Source organism: Pinus tabuliformis, chromosome 5_1 (genome assembly GCF_031772625.1).
Source record: "Pinus tabuliformis cultivar Carrire ecotype Pingquan chromosome 5_1, CPIR1, whole genome shotgun sequence".
Taxonomy (NCBI): Eukaryota; Viridiplantae; Streptophyta; class Pinopsida; order Pinales; family Pinaceae; genus Pinus; species Pinus tabuliformis.
The window spans coordinates 880,103,412-880,120,281 of record NC_142305.1 but is presented as its reverse complement, the minus strand read 5'-3'; the positions used below and the strand labels follow the sequence as shown (position 1 = coordinate 880,120,281).

The window sequence follows — 16,870 nt, the reverse complement described above, 5'->3', positions numbered from 1 at the left end:
TTTGCTAGGTGTTAGGCTTCTTCTTTCTTCCTTGATCGAACTGTTATTTGTGTGTGTATGTATCCCTCTCCAAATGAGATCAATGGTGCTCTTATATATAGGTCGAACAGCGCTTTCATGAGGCTGAATTGTCTCCTATTGATGGCCGACTTGATGCAGCAGGTTTGACTTGCCTTGGAGGATATTTTATGACTAATAAATTTCTCTTACATAATACAAGATTCCCAATGGGGTCTTACATATATAACAATGACTCTTAAACTCCTAGACTTTATAACAAAGCCCTAGAAGCACACAATGGGTGTTTGACTTACTAAATAAAATAACCTTGAACATGAAACCCATGCTTCAAAATAATAATAAATAATTTCTTTTTCTCTTTTCATCAAATACATATAATCATGATTACAATAGACATCATGAAGACCGAACCTAGTTACACATTTCAACAGGGGAGGCCTTTTTGAGCCAGATGGTCTTCCTCTTTCTTTTCTCTTCTTGCCTTAGCAACAAATGCAAAGGGCTCTCCTTCTTCATGCTTTTGAATCCTCCCTTTGGCAATCATCCTGGTCTCCTCTTGAGTGCATTTACCAACAAGATCATCAAATGTCGGAAGAACATTATTGTTGCTTAGAGTAGTAATGAAGGTTTCCCAAATAGGAGGAAGACCTTGAAGAGTGACCATCACCAACTCTCTATCAAATATATGTTCACCGACAAATTGCAATTGATCCCTTAGGCGGGATACCCTCATGACATAGGATTGCACAGATTCCCCCTTGTTCATCTTCATGTCCTTGAGTTGATTTTTCAAGGAGAGGATATGATTCAAGTTGTTGACCTCATACATCCCAACCAGCTTATCATAGATATCCTTAGACTTCTTCAAGCTTCCAACATAAACAAGTAAATGATCTTGCAAACCATCAATGAGAATTTTCTTGGCTTTGAGATCACCTTTCTTGTACTTGGATTTGGCAGCAGCAGGAGCATTTTCCGAAGGTACAGGAACCTTTCCTTCCACATATTCCAAGACATCATTTTCATCTAATATTACTTCCAACCTGATCTTCCAAGCAGCAAAGTTGGATGAGTTTCCCAGCTTCTCAAATTACTTGAAGTATATCTTGACCAAGTCAAATAATCTCCTTCAGCTTCTTCCGAAGATGATTTCTCTTGTCTCGTCTTCTTGGGCTTGTCTTCACCTTAGCTTTGATACCATGTTAATTTTTCCACTGTTCTATGTTGTTACAATCACTTTAGCCCGATCTTATCTTCAATTAGTAATCATATTTAATCTTCCAATGATAAATAGCAATTGTAGATAGAACAGTAAATGCAATGACAGTAGAAGACAATCAAGAGCGATAACAAGAGACACCAAATTTGGTCAAAGACCAAGGAAAAACCCTACAAGGGGGAAAACCCTTTCAAATTCTTCTTCTTATATTAGATCATCATAAAATGTTCAGTAGAGAGAGTACAATGATTCAATTCACCATCCAAGAGTCAAAGGTCAACAACTTTGACTTTCCAACAACCAATATCAAAAAATTCATGAGATGAGCCCAAAAGTCAAATCTGGTCAAAGTTAACAGCAGTCGACAACAACCAAATATGCCTTAACTAGTCATAAGTTAGCGGTCAAACAACCTCCAAAAGAGCTCGGTCAAAGGTCACAATATTCAGCCTTCCAAGTTGGTCAAACCTTAGTCAAAATAGCCCCAAACAACTTGGTCAACAGAGAGAGAATCTGTGGTCAGATATGCGGTCAGTTGTATATGAAAATTCGATTACCCGAATCACCACTGCAACAACTGATTAAGTTCCTTCTATTTGTTAATCACTGAACAAATTATTTATTGTTTCCTACAGTAAACACCGAAACTAATATACTGCAGCCTTCACCAATTAAATTTCAAGTGGAAACAAGAAACTGAGCAAGAAAGAAATACAAAAAACATAACACCGTTGTTTTTGGACAAATGTCCTCGGAAAAACCCAGTGTGGGAAAATCGATGCAACAACTGAGGGTTTTATTATTAAGTAGTAGTAATTCTAAGTACAATTTGTTGGATGCCCAACTGGCTATCCGATACAGAGAGAAACTGAGCAAAACAAATAGTGAGATTGATCCAGGTAGATATTGGTGGCCACCTGCCTATTCCACTTGGACCCCCAACACTGTCTTTTTCAGTTTTTTAGTTTCCTTAATTGTAGCACAGTTTACTATTTTTGGTAGTTTTTCAGGTCCTGAACTTCTGGAGCCATTTTGAGGCCCTAAACGGCATTTTTAGGGAAAACAAAGAGACCAAAAACGTCCCAAACCGGTCTGCTAATTTGTTTTCGGCCTTCTCTTCGAGATCTTCAAAACAAGGTATTATGATAGCCAAACGAAGATCGTATGCTAAAGTTACGACCCCGGGAAGTTGATGTACCAATTTACCCAAACGGGGCCCACAGTTTTGGCGCTTCATCTCCTAGGGTTAGGTTTTTGGATGTTTAGGGTTTTACATTGTTTCTCAATAATAAATAGGGCTTTAAGCCTCATTGTAACACAGTTCAGAGACATGTAGCTACCACATCTCTCCTCGAAGATAAGCTAACATCGCCTGAGCTATCTTATTTCCATTCTGTTTGTAAGCATACTTCAATATTTTTCCATTAATGAAATGAAGTGTTTTTCTGCCGCACCTCTGTGTTTATGATTATATCTGTAAGTTGTTGTGTTCCTGTTTAAGTTCAGATCATAGATGATCTCACCCTGTCACTAGAAGAACCGGTTCTGATTTCGCTGGAAATGAGCCTTTGCGTCCCTTCTGCATCAGCCTTTGCGCAGAACTACGTCAACCCCACGCAGTGTCTGTGTCACCTCTGTTGGGACTGTGCTGCCCCTCCTTCTGATCCTCTACTGGATGGAAACTTCAGCTCTCAGCCTCCCGATCTCACGCCCCGACTCCCAGCTTCTAAAACTCTATTTCCTCAACAGGAATTCAATCTCCCTCTCAGGCTCTGCGCTGCCACAGCGTAGCTTTGCATGACCGAGTGTCAGCCTCTCTGGACATCATTCTGCCCTCTCTGCTTTGTATCTCCGGCCCAGGAAAACTTCCCTCCGGATACTATCCATGCCCCTCACTGCAAAAGATCACTTCGAATTCCACTTCCGGCAACTGCTGTACTTCAAAAATTTGATCTTCTGATCACCGCTCATTGTGTCTTCCAAATGCCCATCAAGCCTCCTCTTATAATCCTACTGTTGAGAACCAACAGCCCAGATTAGATCCTAATTAATGGCTCAGATTATTTTGGCTTGATCCTCATCTTCTTCTAGAAGTTTCACCCACAGTTAGATTTATACCTTTTAATTATTTTAATTTCCTAAGTTTAGACTTAGGGACCCATTAAAAATAATTAATTATTTTAATAAAACCGTCTCCGGGTGGAATTTCCCAAAACAATTTCTGGGTATTGTGGAATACATGTATCCTAGCCTCCTTGCAAATTTTGAGGCGAAGAGCACATCTGATGCTACCAGAAATCAACACTCCCTCTTAGTAATGCATCCTGCTGAAGCATCACCCAGACTCTGTAACATCTCCCTCTGCGCTGCTAATGTCTGACATCTTTGCCCATCAACCACTGCGCAAATGTTGCATTTGTACTGCTGCTGACACTGCCACTGCAAACACTGCATCTATATTGCAACCCTCATAATTTCTACATCTGTGTTGCTACTGGTACTGCCACTGCCAACACTGCATCTGCACTGCAATCTTCTCCAACTGTTGTTGCTACTGCATCAGCAATGGAAGAGCATCCAAAATTACTGAACGGGTGTTCAACATGATGCATCTGTTGTTGGAGTTCTTACTACTACTAGTCTCTGCATTGACCCTCTGAAGCCCCTGCGCTGCTGCTAACTCTGCTTTGTGCCAACTGCATTGTTGCCAACTCCGGCTCTGCGTTGCTCAGTCTCTAGCACTCCTAGCCACTGCAAATGTCACTCCAACACTCCTCTGCACCAATTGATCTTGGTCCATCCTACTACTTCTGATCTGGGCTCCTGTAGCAAGGTTCTGATCCAAGAGGTGGACTCCTCAAGGATCCTATCCATTTGTAGTACTTTCGAACTACAGTTCTATATCACCCCACCTCTGGGCAATCATGGCAAACTCCTCCTCCTCGATCTGTGTGGATGCAACCTTCGGATCATGCTTCTCATCCTTGTCCTTCTTCTTGAGAGGACACTGTGTAGTGTAGTGACCAAGTTCACCACACCAGAAGCACTTGATCTTCGAAACATCTTTCTTCTTCTTCTGTTGCTCCTGCTACCCCTTAGATGCGAGTGTTACATTCTCATCCTCCGCCTTTGGCTTCGTCCCACTGCTGCTACTACTATTATCGAATTTGCACTTAACTAAGTCTCTCCTCATATCTTCCTGCTGAAGAGAGGCCTACATCCCTTCCCAATATGGCAATCTCTCTCTACCCAGGATGCTCTGGACAAACACTTGCCATTCTTCTAAGACTGAATTTAGGGCCAGCCTCACCATCTCGGTAGGTTGAGGTGTTGACTCCACAACTACCAACGAGTCTCAAATCTCTTGAAGCTTCGTAAGGAACGGATCAATGTGTTCCCCCTTCTGCATCTACGTGGATCTCATCTTCTGCTCCAAGTGCATCTTCCACTGCTCAAAAGATCCTTCGTATAGCGTGGCCAAAGCTTCCCACAATTGTCAAGCAGTATCCTTGTCGGCAATGTAACACACTACATGATCCCTCACTCCATCAAGGATCAACCTCTTGGCCTTCGCCATCTCGGCCTTGTACTTCTTGAGCGGATCTAGATCCGCGAGCTCAACTACCACACTATCGACATAGATCTTGAGAAAATGTTCATCCAAAAGGCATGATATTCGTGCCTTCCAAATCACATAGTTAGATGCACCATCCAACCAATCCTGATCTCGTAAACCCACTAGCTGCCATCTCTGCCAACAGAAGTGTCGAACTGCTTCCTCTTTCCTCTGCGCAGCACTGGGCTGGCCTACGCACCCCTTGCTGGAGTTAGTAGATCTGCTCCTCTTTGTTGCTACTCAGCAATAGAGAAATCGAATTCCCTATCTAGGAATTCTCTGAGGAAGAAATCCCCTCAACAGTGTCTCCCTTCTTCCTTATGACAATTTTCTGCGCCAGCAACTGCTACAGAAAACTGCGTCACACCAGAAAACTGCCTCTTCGCTGAAGCTACTGCGTTGCTTACATCTCTATTGACTCACTCAGAGAGAGACCTTCCTCGAAAATCTTTGCCCTCTTGGCCTTGATTGTGTAATCCCTCTGGGGATTCGATTTGTTGCCTACGCAACACTTTGACCCTCAGCGTTGGGCTCTTCCGGCTCTGCTCTCTTGCTTCACCTGCAACCCTCTAATACCATGTGAAAATTCGATTACCCGAATCACCACTGCAGCAACTGATTAAGTTCCTTCTATTTGTTAATTACTAAACAAATTATTTATTGTTTCCTACAGTAAACACCGAAACTAATACACTGCAGTCTTCACCAATTAAATTAAATGCAGAAACAACTGAGCAAGGAAGAAATACACAACACATTACACCATTGTTTTTGGATAAATGTCCCTGGAAAAACCCAATGTGGGAAAACCAGTGCAACAGCTAAGGGTTTTATTATGAAGCAGTAGTAATTTTGAGTACAATTTGTTGGATGCCCAACTGGTTATCCGATACAGAGAGAAACTGGGCAAAAGAAATAGTGAGATGATCTCACCCTGTCACTGGAAGAACCGGCTATGATCTCGTTGGAAATGAGCCTCTGCATCCCTTCTGCGTCAGCCTATGTGCAGAACTGCGTCAACCCCATGTAGTCTTTGCGTCATCTCTGTTGGGACTGCGCTGCCCCTCCTTTTGATCCTCTATTGGCTGGAAACTTCAGCTCTTAGCCTCCCGGTCTCACACCTCGGCACCCAGCTTCTAAAACTCGATTTCTTCAGCAAGAATTCGATCTCCCTCTTAAGCTCTGCGTTGCCACAGCATTGCTCTATGTGGCCCAGCGTTGGCCTCTCTAGACGTCGTTCCACCCTCTCTGTCTTGTACTCTCTGGCCTAGGAAAACTTCCCTCCGAATACTATCCCTGCCCCTCACTACAAAAGATCACTTCGAATTCCTCTTCCGACAATTGTTGTGCTTCAGAAATTCGATCTTCTGATCTCCACTCGATGTGTCTTCCAAATGCCCATCAAGCCTCCTCTTATAATCCTTCTGTTGAGAACCAACAGTCCAAATTAGACCCTAATCAATGGCTCAGACCATTTTGCCTTGATCCTCGTCTTCTTCGAGAAGTTACACCCACAGTTAGATTAATACCCTTTAATTATTTTAATTTCCTGAGTTTAGACTTAGGCACCCATTAAAAATAATTAATTATTTTAATAAAACTGTCTCCGGGTAGAATTTCAAAAAACGATTTCTGGGTATTGTGGAATACATGTGTCCTAGCCTCCCTACAAATTTTGAGGCTAAGAGCACATCTGATGCTACCAAAAATCAACATTGTAGTCAAAGTGCCCAGAAAACCTCGATCTTTGTGCCAAAGAATTCAGCCTCCAAAAACAGTCCAAGATGTCAAGTCAAACCAAGTCAAACTATGCCCAATCTTCAAAAAGTCAACGTTGGTCAAAGGTTGATGCAAGACAAATTTCGGGCCTTTGAAATTCTCTCTCTCCTCGTCGCACGTGTGGATGAAGACCTGCAATTTTCAGATTGTACGAACCTCCAAGAAGAAGAAGAAGATGTGTGAGATGTGTGTCCAAATGAGGTGCCATTGAGTTGTATTTATAGGCGTTGGAGGAGACCCAATTTGTCTTTAAAGCTGACCTGAATTTTTTAGCACATGTGGGTTTTCAGTGTTAACATTAAAAATATATTTTTACTTTGACCAGATTTTTTTCTTCCAAAGTCAAAGAGGGTCTTCTCTGAATGAGGAAGGTTGTCCAAAGGAGGGAATTTGTCCCTGAGCTGCCAAATTAACAACCCTTTAAATTTTGCATTATCATTGTAGAGCCCATTAATCTCAGTCACAGAAGATAATCTCAACTTCATATATCACAAGGAACTTGCTTTGATCTCGAATCATCTGTTACATAGAACTCACACTTTTTTCAAATTATCTTTCACAGAAAACTCGCATCATCTCAAATCCCTTTCACAGGAAACTCAAACCATCTCCCATAGAAAAATTCGCATCACTTTGCAGATAGATAACCTCAACAACTCGCACTTCCTATCAAGTATATAACCTCTAAAATTCGCATCTCTTTTCCTCAGAATTTTCCACAGAAAAGCATCGAATTGCTTGTCGTTTGATAGAGGATGTATGCCAATATATAGTTGTTCTAACATGTGAAAAGACACAACTTTTAAGTGAGCCAACTTGTCATCTTAAAGGGTCGACTTGGCTTCTTGAAATGTATTGACCCAAAATACATTTAAAAAAAATTATCTTTTTCTTTCCAAAAAGTCCAAATACGACTTTGACTGAACAATTCCTAGAAGCATGAAGAACATGCTTAACTAATAAAAAATTATTTTTCCTCTTTTTTCTTCCTTTTGCTTTTTTACTTAAAATACATTAATGATACAAGTATAAAGATAATTATGAAGACCAAGCCTAGTTACACTTTTCAACACTAAGGGACATGGAAGATTGTTTCCTTCTCATCCAAGAAACCATTTCAGAGCCCAATCAAAAAACATCCGCCAGATGTACTCTTTCCATCAACAACACTTTCAGTCCTATCAGAATCAGAGTATCCAGTGATCATACTTTGGCTTCATCTTATTCAATTTATTCACTGCAAAGCCAATATTCAGACCAAGTTCATCAAAGAACCAATCAGCGGCCTATCATCATCAAACTTTTGCAAAGAAGATTTCATCAGCCTTCATTAGTTCAATACCACATTCAATGGCAAACTCCCTCTTAAGCTGAGACATATTGTGATCATTTCGAGCTCCCTCTAAAACTAACATAAGAATTTCTATCTACCCTTTCTTTGGTACAACATATCATGAGTCCTTAAGGCCTTGGCACGATTTCCCAGACATAATTCTTCATAATTGATTGATATTCTCCTATTATAGCATCTCTCCAAACCTGCTAACAAGATGCTTCTTCATAGGTAGAAGGTTCAACATTAACAGGCTTTGTTATAAATGTTGCATACCCAGAATATCTTTTAGGCTTATGTATTTCTCTGAATGTGCCACGAGGAGCAGCATGTCCTGCTTTCGTCGGAAAAAGTCATATAATAACGAGATTGACCAACACTCATCAAGTAATCATCAATCCAAGAATACCATGCTCAGGTCTATACAAATCCTTCAAAATTATTCTCCTTCAAACCCCGATTGTCATGCTTCTCCAAAATCCAATTTGACTCAAGAATGAGTCCAAAAAGCCCCAAAGACCATACAAAACCATATATTAAATTAAGTGTTCTACAAAATCCCCTTTTTAGGGTGTGCTCTACATAATGCCATTTTTTGGCATTGGTGCTACAAAATGTACATTGTCGACTACTTAAACATTCAACAAAATGGAACTCATAACCAAAAAATAATAATTTATTTTTATCTGCACGAATTGAACCTACAACCTTCAGCTTGTAACCAAAGAGCCTTACCAGTTCCAATATGCAGTGTTGCTTGCCATGCTATGTTTTCAAAATAATTTTGTTCTGAGATTTCAACAAAGGAGAGTGGTAGCGGTTAGTCGTGGTTTGATTTTTGATTTGAAACCGGATACCATAACAACCCCATGGCAATGAATCACACACCCCAGATTTCAACAAGACTCCTCATCTAGTTAGGTTACAATGGCCATTATATTATTGGATTCCAATACTACCATGAGACTTCAAAACAATCAAGACACGGAACCTAAACTTTTATTTACCATACTATATACACGAACATGACCTTCATACTTGATTTCCACGACATCATTGCATCACATTTTATGCATAGACCAGGGCTAGTCTCCATCTTGTGTTTTTGTCAATGTAGCAATACCATGACCAATTGTGGAATAGTCAATTAGTCTACCTACGCATCCACACAACCAATTCGACGTGGCCATTCAATTTGGGTGACCTTGCTACCAGTCCAACCTGCCAATGTTATAATTGACCACCGCTCTATGTCAAAATCAATCTAACTTTTTAGGCTTCCGACATATGGCTATAGCTAGTACTATATAACAATATTCAATCTACGGATTGTGTTTGTATTCATGTAGCTCAACTCATTTTGTAGTCATGTGTCAAGTTACTACAAAGATATCTCAAGCAATGTATTAAACCACTTATCCAATATGAAGCTAGATCGGACGTTGATTTAATGACACTAGGTCAAACGTTATGACTGTTTGGTTGTCCAATATGAACCCAAATCAAATGACGCTAGGTCAAATGTTAGTCCGTTGGTCCAACACCAAACAATTATCCTCCTATCACTTATGTGGTAACCAAATCTGCAAGTGAAAACAATCAACACCTTCGAATACCAGCGACCTGTACTATGCATAAGAAATGAATATGAACTAAAGTCATTGTCTCAACCATGAATTCAAAACCAATATATCATTTCAATTTCAACGTTTTCACAACATGTTTCCTTGATTATTGTATGTCAATTGTATTTCAAGCCAAACATCTTCATATCTCGCACAAACAGTATTGTAACATGAACCATCATCAACCTCCATTCAATTTCTAATGCTTCATAGATCGTAGTAGTTACATAAGGTCAAGCCCACAACATCAATAGGTCGAGTAAATGGGAAGCACAACAATTCTTCCATGCAAGTCTCCATGCTCAAATCATGGATGCTATGCTTTTCCACAATTCTGCACATAGATCCATGTTTTTGTACGCACTACACTGATCTTAAATACTTCACATTACCAATACTTTGCTTGTATTCAGATCTTCAGCCGAACACTTCACTTCAACATGCACAACCCAATTTACAAAGTTATTTTTCCTCTTGTGCTACAGCTTTAACCACGATAGCTTATGCAGCTTTGCATGCATTGGATCACCTACGTCTAGAGCTCACTTGTCAACACTCACATTCCATTGATGAATATATGACCTTGTTCTCGAGTTCTGTGGGCCTATAGCCCGTGGCCTCCTTTTAGCGACATTAGACCACTTTCTAGGTGCAACCTAACTCAAGAAGCTTCAGTCTTCCTTCCAATGATCTCGGCCTAGTCTATTCTTGGTTGTGGCCCAAACTAGGGCACAACCAACCCTGCAACCCTTACAGACAGACATCAATGAGCCTTAACCAAAATTTTCTTCCACAAACAGAGCTTGGCCAACATACCGAACTAATCACAAAAGCAATGACCTTCTGTGAAGAGAGATACTCAACCTCATAACTCAAATAACTCCAAACTCTTCCTCCTCGCTCTGATACCATGTTGAAAAATAGAGTGAAATAGATGCAAGCACTATTTTTGAGTTATGGTAATTACTTGTGAATATATAGTATAGTTCTTTTAGCATTCAATTATCTTCATCAAGCAATTACACTACAAAAATTCAACTAATAACCATGAGAGGAAAGTAGAGATCACAATGCACAAGAACAAGAGACAAAGTTTACTTTCGGAAAACCCACTCCAAGTGCTAAGTCAACCCTCCAAGATCCAAGACAAAATATCCTTCAATTTTGTCTCCAAAAAGGTTTGTAGTGAAGTTTGTTATAGATCTCTAAGAGGGCCAAAATTTGACCTCTGCCTCAAACTCAGATTTCGGATGATGCCACAAAAGATTGAGCCTTAGATCTTCACTTGAACCTCAAACCTTAAAATGCCACAAAAACCTTCATATAAGCCACAGAGAAATAGCTTCAAAACTCGGCCTCCTTTAGACTTCAACTGTGAAGTATAGAAGATGGACAATGTACTTATGTTTTCGTCCTCAACTATCCTTGTCCCCTTCACATAAAACAGAGATCATGTGACAATTCAAGTACCCTTTTGGAGGAGACCAAATGGGCTATATATATATATATATATAACCTTTCTCTAATCTGAATGGGTGTCTTTAGGTATACTTTCCGTATGGGTGTCTCTTTGTGTCCTTTCCGAATGGGTGTGTCTTCGTGTCTTTTCCAAATGGGTGTCTCTAGAAGGGTGGCTGACATATCCTTTGGAGGGTCAACTTGGCAACTCAGGGTATGTTACCCACCACCTGTGGGTGACAACCATAGGAGAATTTTTTCTCCTAGATGGTCCTCAGCCGGCAGCCAGCAGCCACTAGATAGCTTGATGTGCCATCACCTCCGCCACTTGAGCCGACCATTATGCACCCTCGCCCATCTATCATGATCGTATGTTTGAAGGTGGGCCTTCCAACCCCAAAGGTATGGCTTTCATTATGTAGTTGGGTATTGTTGCTTACTTATCATGGGCACTTCTAGGCATGGATTGGTGGGGGGATTCGGGGAAAAGAATGGCCTTGGTTTTTACCCTTGTCCCCTTGTCCAACTTGGTGGTTAACCTTGTATCCTAGTCCCGTGGGATCTCCTTTATTGGCTACTAGCTTTAGGAGGGGCACTACATGGGAAATCCCGATTTTGGTTGCATGGTCTCGCCCACATTTATCACTCCCCTCCATTCATTATAACCCCTTTTTCACATGTTTCCCATCTAGGTCCACATTTGTCCATTGAGTCCACAAGGAATAAGCCTCCCCCTCCCCTTGTCCACAATTTGGGTCAGGCCTGGCACGATGCCCCGAAGGTTGATACAGCTAAAAAGAAAGTAAAAAGCATAATTTGGCTACTCTCAACAAGAAATTTACCATAAAATGCAAAAGATGGTCAAGATATACAAATTTAGCACATGGGCAAAAGCCATCATGAGCTCTAGCCCCTATTATCATGGCCATCACCTTGATTCCTAGGGCCCTTATATGAGCCCCCTACATCATTGTCCCAAGCCCTAGTGAGAGATGAATTGTCCAACCTTAAGGGGGTAATCACTGTTATATCTTACACATCATGCTCTCATTCCCTAGAGCCCCGAGCAGTTATAAAGAGAAAAATCAATAAAAGGCAAAAGGCATATGAAGAAGGGTGGAAAAACAAAGGCCGAGGTAACTCATGTACCACAATTGCTCCCTCCTACATTTATACACCCAAGTGTGGGTTTCCCTCATCATAGCTACCCTTGTACCATGGCATGTGGTTTGGAGCCTTCCCCTAATGCCCCACTCTGTTCCATCATTATATCACATGACACTTGCCACATGACAGATGTACCATGGACTTGCCACTCCCTTAGAGGTTGAAACCACCTAATAGGGTCCTTGATTAACTTCCTTCTTGAACTTGGAGACACTTGTACACTCTAAAGCCCATTATGGAAGGGCATGCCACTATGAAGTGCCCACTTGGTTCCATGATTTGTAAGCTCATTTGCTCAATTACACTAATGATTTTTTGTATTGGAAGGTGAGGAGACGCATTGGATCTTATACAGGATTGCAGGTGGGTCTTCATCTTGGGGTTTGGTCTCCCTATACGGGGTCCAACCCCTTCAGAGGGTCATATTGGCATTTGTAGGGTGTGTGTTGAGAACCATGGGCCTCCACTATAGCAGATAGCCATGCCATGGGATCCTTTAGCACCATTCATTGCTCGCTCGTGTCCCACTTATTTGATGATGATGATGCACCTGGACCACCTTGCCCAGTCGGCTACACACTTGCACCACACACTTGGCAGTTGATCTAGGGCCCAAATGGGGTTGTGTCTTACCATGGGAGACAAAGGGAGGGCTTACATCATTGTCCCAGCCCTTGCAAGTGGAATACATGCTTGTTCGATTCAATTGGAGAACCACGAGGATGTTTTTATGCCCCCACAACCACTTGGGAGCACCACAGGTCATTTGCTTGGAGATCAAAGGGCCATCCCCTTATCACTATTTTCGGAGCCCTTCCACTCATTTTAGCACATAAGGGACTTCACTAGGCCTTTCAATGGCCCTCCTAGCTATTGTAGTACGATTTCGACCCTCTTGAGAGGCTTATTTTTCGTATTATGGAGCTATTTGGTGGACTTGTCACCAAAGGACGTTATTTTGTACATTATTTTATTATTAGGGGCGTGATTAGGTCTAATTAGGCAAATCGAATCCCTTAGAGGATCATATATATTGATGAGAATCTCATTCCATTCCTCATCATCACTTGGATTTGTATCTCTTTGGAGAAAAGATTTTGAACCTGCTATTGCTGGATGAATTGGAGATCAATTGATGCATTTTGATGTTTGGATATTTGTTATTTGTCTTGGAGCTTCATTTTTGCAAGTATAATGGATGGATATAATCTTCATGTCATGTAAGTGCTTTCTTTTATGCGAAATTTTACATGCTTATTGTCTAATGTATGGAACGTTATTGCTATGGTTATTTTGTGCCCTAATTGTGATGCGAAATTCTTAAACACTTGGTAATCTTGGCTCGTTGCATATGTTATTCATTTTGGCAAGAAGATCGAAACATTCCTAGGGGTGGGTTGACTCTTTGCACCTTGAAACTCCATTACTTGGCAAGTCGAAGTATAAATCTTTCTTGTGACCTTGTAGCTGCTTCTCTAGGGCATGCGAAGTTGCAGGAAGGCTCCTTGGTAGAGCAAAAATCCTTAATCAATTTCACTTTGACTCCATTCTCCACAATTGGCTAGGCACTGGTCTCAAGTCCTTGATGATCACCCTAAAATTTTCCCTTTTTCACAATTTTTCTGCCCTAACCCTAGATGACCTAGCTAGGGCATCCAACGAATTCCATTCTAGCCATCAGTTTGTTGAGCGAGTTGGCAAGGAACTGCGCTGGGGTGTCCTCCACTAGCCCTCCAAATTTGAAGCAAATCTCACAGTCGATTTGTGAGATACACCAAGCCCTAGCTCCAAAATCACTTGGATTTAGGTCTTTCTAGGTTAGTGGCTTTCTAAGGGATCTCCTATGCTTGAAAACTCAAAGGAAGTTCATCTATTACTGATCCCTTCTTCCCCCTTGCTTGACCTAGGCTCTTTGTTTGAAGATTCACCCGAAACCCTAGGTCTTGTTTGGGTCCCCTTGGGCTTCTTTGTGGTCCCACATCTCTACCATTTCTTATTTCACAAGGCCACTTAGAAACCTCTTCTCTTTAGGAATCTTGGGTCTAGGGCATCCCTTGTCAAGAAATATCTCTAATCCCTAGGTCTAGGCCTCCTTTGAGCCTTTCTTGGAGAGCCCCACACCTTGCTTCTAGAGCAAGTAAACCCTATCATTTGAGTCTCTCCTGTGAATGGGCTCTTGAAATCACTATCTACCCCATCATTGACTTATCATTCATAGTGATTTCCCTTATACCGGGACTCCTCCCATTTGGACATCAACTAAGGTGACAGTGGGTCCTTGTCCCGTTGTTGCGACTTGATCGAGTAGTAGTCCCATAGGAACCCCTCCTAGGAGCCCTGCTAAATTGAGTGGTAACAGATTACATAACAATACATTATAAAATTCATTTTTACTCTTTTGTAAAGGCCACGAAGAACATGCCTTTCGAGACTTTTCTTTTGACAAAAAAAATAGCATGAAGAACATGCTTAAACAAGTAACCATAATTCTCTTTTGTGTTTTTACATAATATTACAAATACATCAAAGACTATGAAGACCAACCATAGCTGCATTCTTCAACAAACTGTTGATTCAAGCAGGCTGCAAATGTCACCTTGTAAGCTTTGATGAAAGGAATCAGAAGCTGAGTTGAAGGAGAAATCCTTGTGTATGTATGTGTTTTGTTTTATTGCTTCCACTATTCATTTTTCAGCTATTGTGTGATCGGTGAAATGGTCAGAAATTTAATTTTCTGCTATCAAATAAATTCTGTTTTGAGTTATTTATTAAGATAACATTGGAATAGCAGTCACCTAGAATTAGAAAAATTTACAACAGCCAACATGGTTGCACTATTCCAGATGTGCTCACCAACATGGCATCCAACTAGGTGCCTATAAGTTGAGATTGCCAACAGGGAAGAGAGCCAGCTCTGTATGGCACGAAGGAATTATCAATCTCTAAAGTCGTTGAGGGGGAAGAGGTTGAACAACTGAAAAAGGAGGTCGATAGTTCAGTAAATTAAGAAAAGAGAGGCTGGCGCGCAATTTCTCGACATAGATTCCAACACCTGGCACTTGAAAAGATCGTGATCCAAATAGAAGCAGATTTTAGAAACCTTGCTGAGAGGGTAGGAAAAAATGCAGATCAACGGAGGGAGATAGTGAGGCTTTGAGGTCATTGGAGCACATAATCAGATACATCCAGATTAGAATAAACTTTTAGAAGACGACTGGAGGTTATTTCCCAGCGCCTGGCTCCCCTTGTCCCCCCCCCCACCCACAACACACCCCGCCAAATCAGGTGATAGTTTCGTGCTAATCTCCATCTAGCAGAGAAGATAACAAAGTTGTAGGAAAGGTCAAAATAGTTTCCATAGACACCAAATCCTCCAGTGAATAGAATAAACAACTGAAGAAATATGCTAGATCTTCCTCAAACTAAGACGGTCCATGATATCTCTATTCTGCTGATTGGCGATGTTCATGCTCTGTGCTTTTTGATATCAATTCTAAGAATAGAACTCCTCCAGTCTGAGTAATGTTTGTAGGATTTAGCAATATGATGAGAAGCAACACCTACAGGTATAGCCAGGGTGTTCAATATATATATATATATATATATATATTTCATTTTTCTGCGAGAAGAAATAAATGAACTCTGGGAAAGCCAAATGAGCTCAAAAGTGGCCAAGGTTGCATTATAGAATTTATCTAATCAAAATTAAAGCTATACAATTCAGTCACTCGGCCCTAACATCAAAACCAACACCAAGTTCATCCACGCACGACACTCCTCTCAGTATACCTAATTCAAAACAGATTAAATGCGAAAGAAATTAGCAGTATATGCTCGGATAGCTAGGGTTTATGAAGCGTAGACGTGCACATACACTGCTGAGAAGCTTGTAGAATTGAAGAAGAGAGAAAAATTACGTACCTGGTTAAGAATGGGGAAATCTGGCTTAGTGATTTCGCCGAGCGAGGCCGTCCCCCGATTGGCATTGACACTGGGAGGGGTGGAAACGGCCGACATGGCCCTGGTCACCCCATTTTTTCGTCCTGAAAACAGTGATTTCGATTGGAAGTAAACGCTTAGCTTCATTCCCGTGTGCGACTGGAAACCGCGACCACTACCACTGTCAATAGCTATGGTATAAGGTCGGGGGTGCGTGCAACACACTGGAATTGCTCTCGCCATTGGCTGATTCTACTGTGTCTCAGGTCTTATCTGCTCTGCATTTTTCGCCCCTGTTCGGTTGTGTTGTGCTTATAATCTTGTAATCTTGTCTCGCTTCCATACCTTATAATAATAATAATATTTTCCTAAATCGTTCTCCAGCCGCCCCGATCAAGACAAAGGGGCGTATCTTTCGTGTTCAAGCAAAGCAGTATATAATATTCTGATTTTTTTTGTCCCGTATATAAAAATTTATCCACGTGTCTTTTAATATAGGTTTTGCTGTGTTGTCTCTGACCTGTAGTGTTTCTACAACGATAATTTTATCAAGTGCCATAATTTCGTTTCTATTTTAAAAAGTTAATATCGTTCCTCCTCGGTGGTTTTCCTATCATATTCACATATAAAGATGATGGTTCGATCATATGTATATATTTAATATTAATAAATATTATCGTCATTATTTATAATGAATTTTGCTAAAGTCAATA

At 40.9% G+C, this 16,870-nt stretch overlaps 1 protein-coding gene across 1 annotated transcript in view; it reads right to left on the bottom strand.

The window, feature by feature from the left end:
- CPNIFS (chloroplastic NIFS-like cysteine desulfurase) overlaps positions 1–16,538 on the bottom strand; it is a 367,346-nt gene extending 350,808 nt beyond the window's left edge. Inside the window, exon 1 of the mRNA XM_089433058.1 lies at positions 16,140–16,538. Within this exon, the coding sequence (XP_089289184.1) occupies positions 16,140–16,400 (261 nt within the window). The 5' untranslated portion in view covers positions 16,401–16,538. The remainder of the gene's footprint in view (positions 1–16,139) is intronic.
- Between the last annotated feature and the right edge of the window lie 332 nt (positions 16,539–16,870).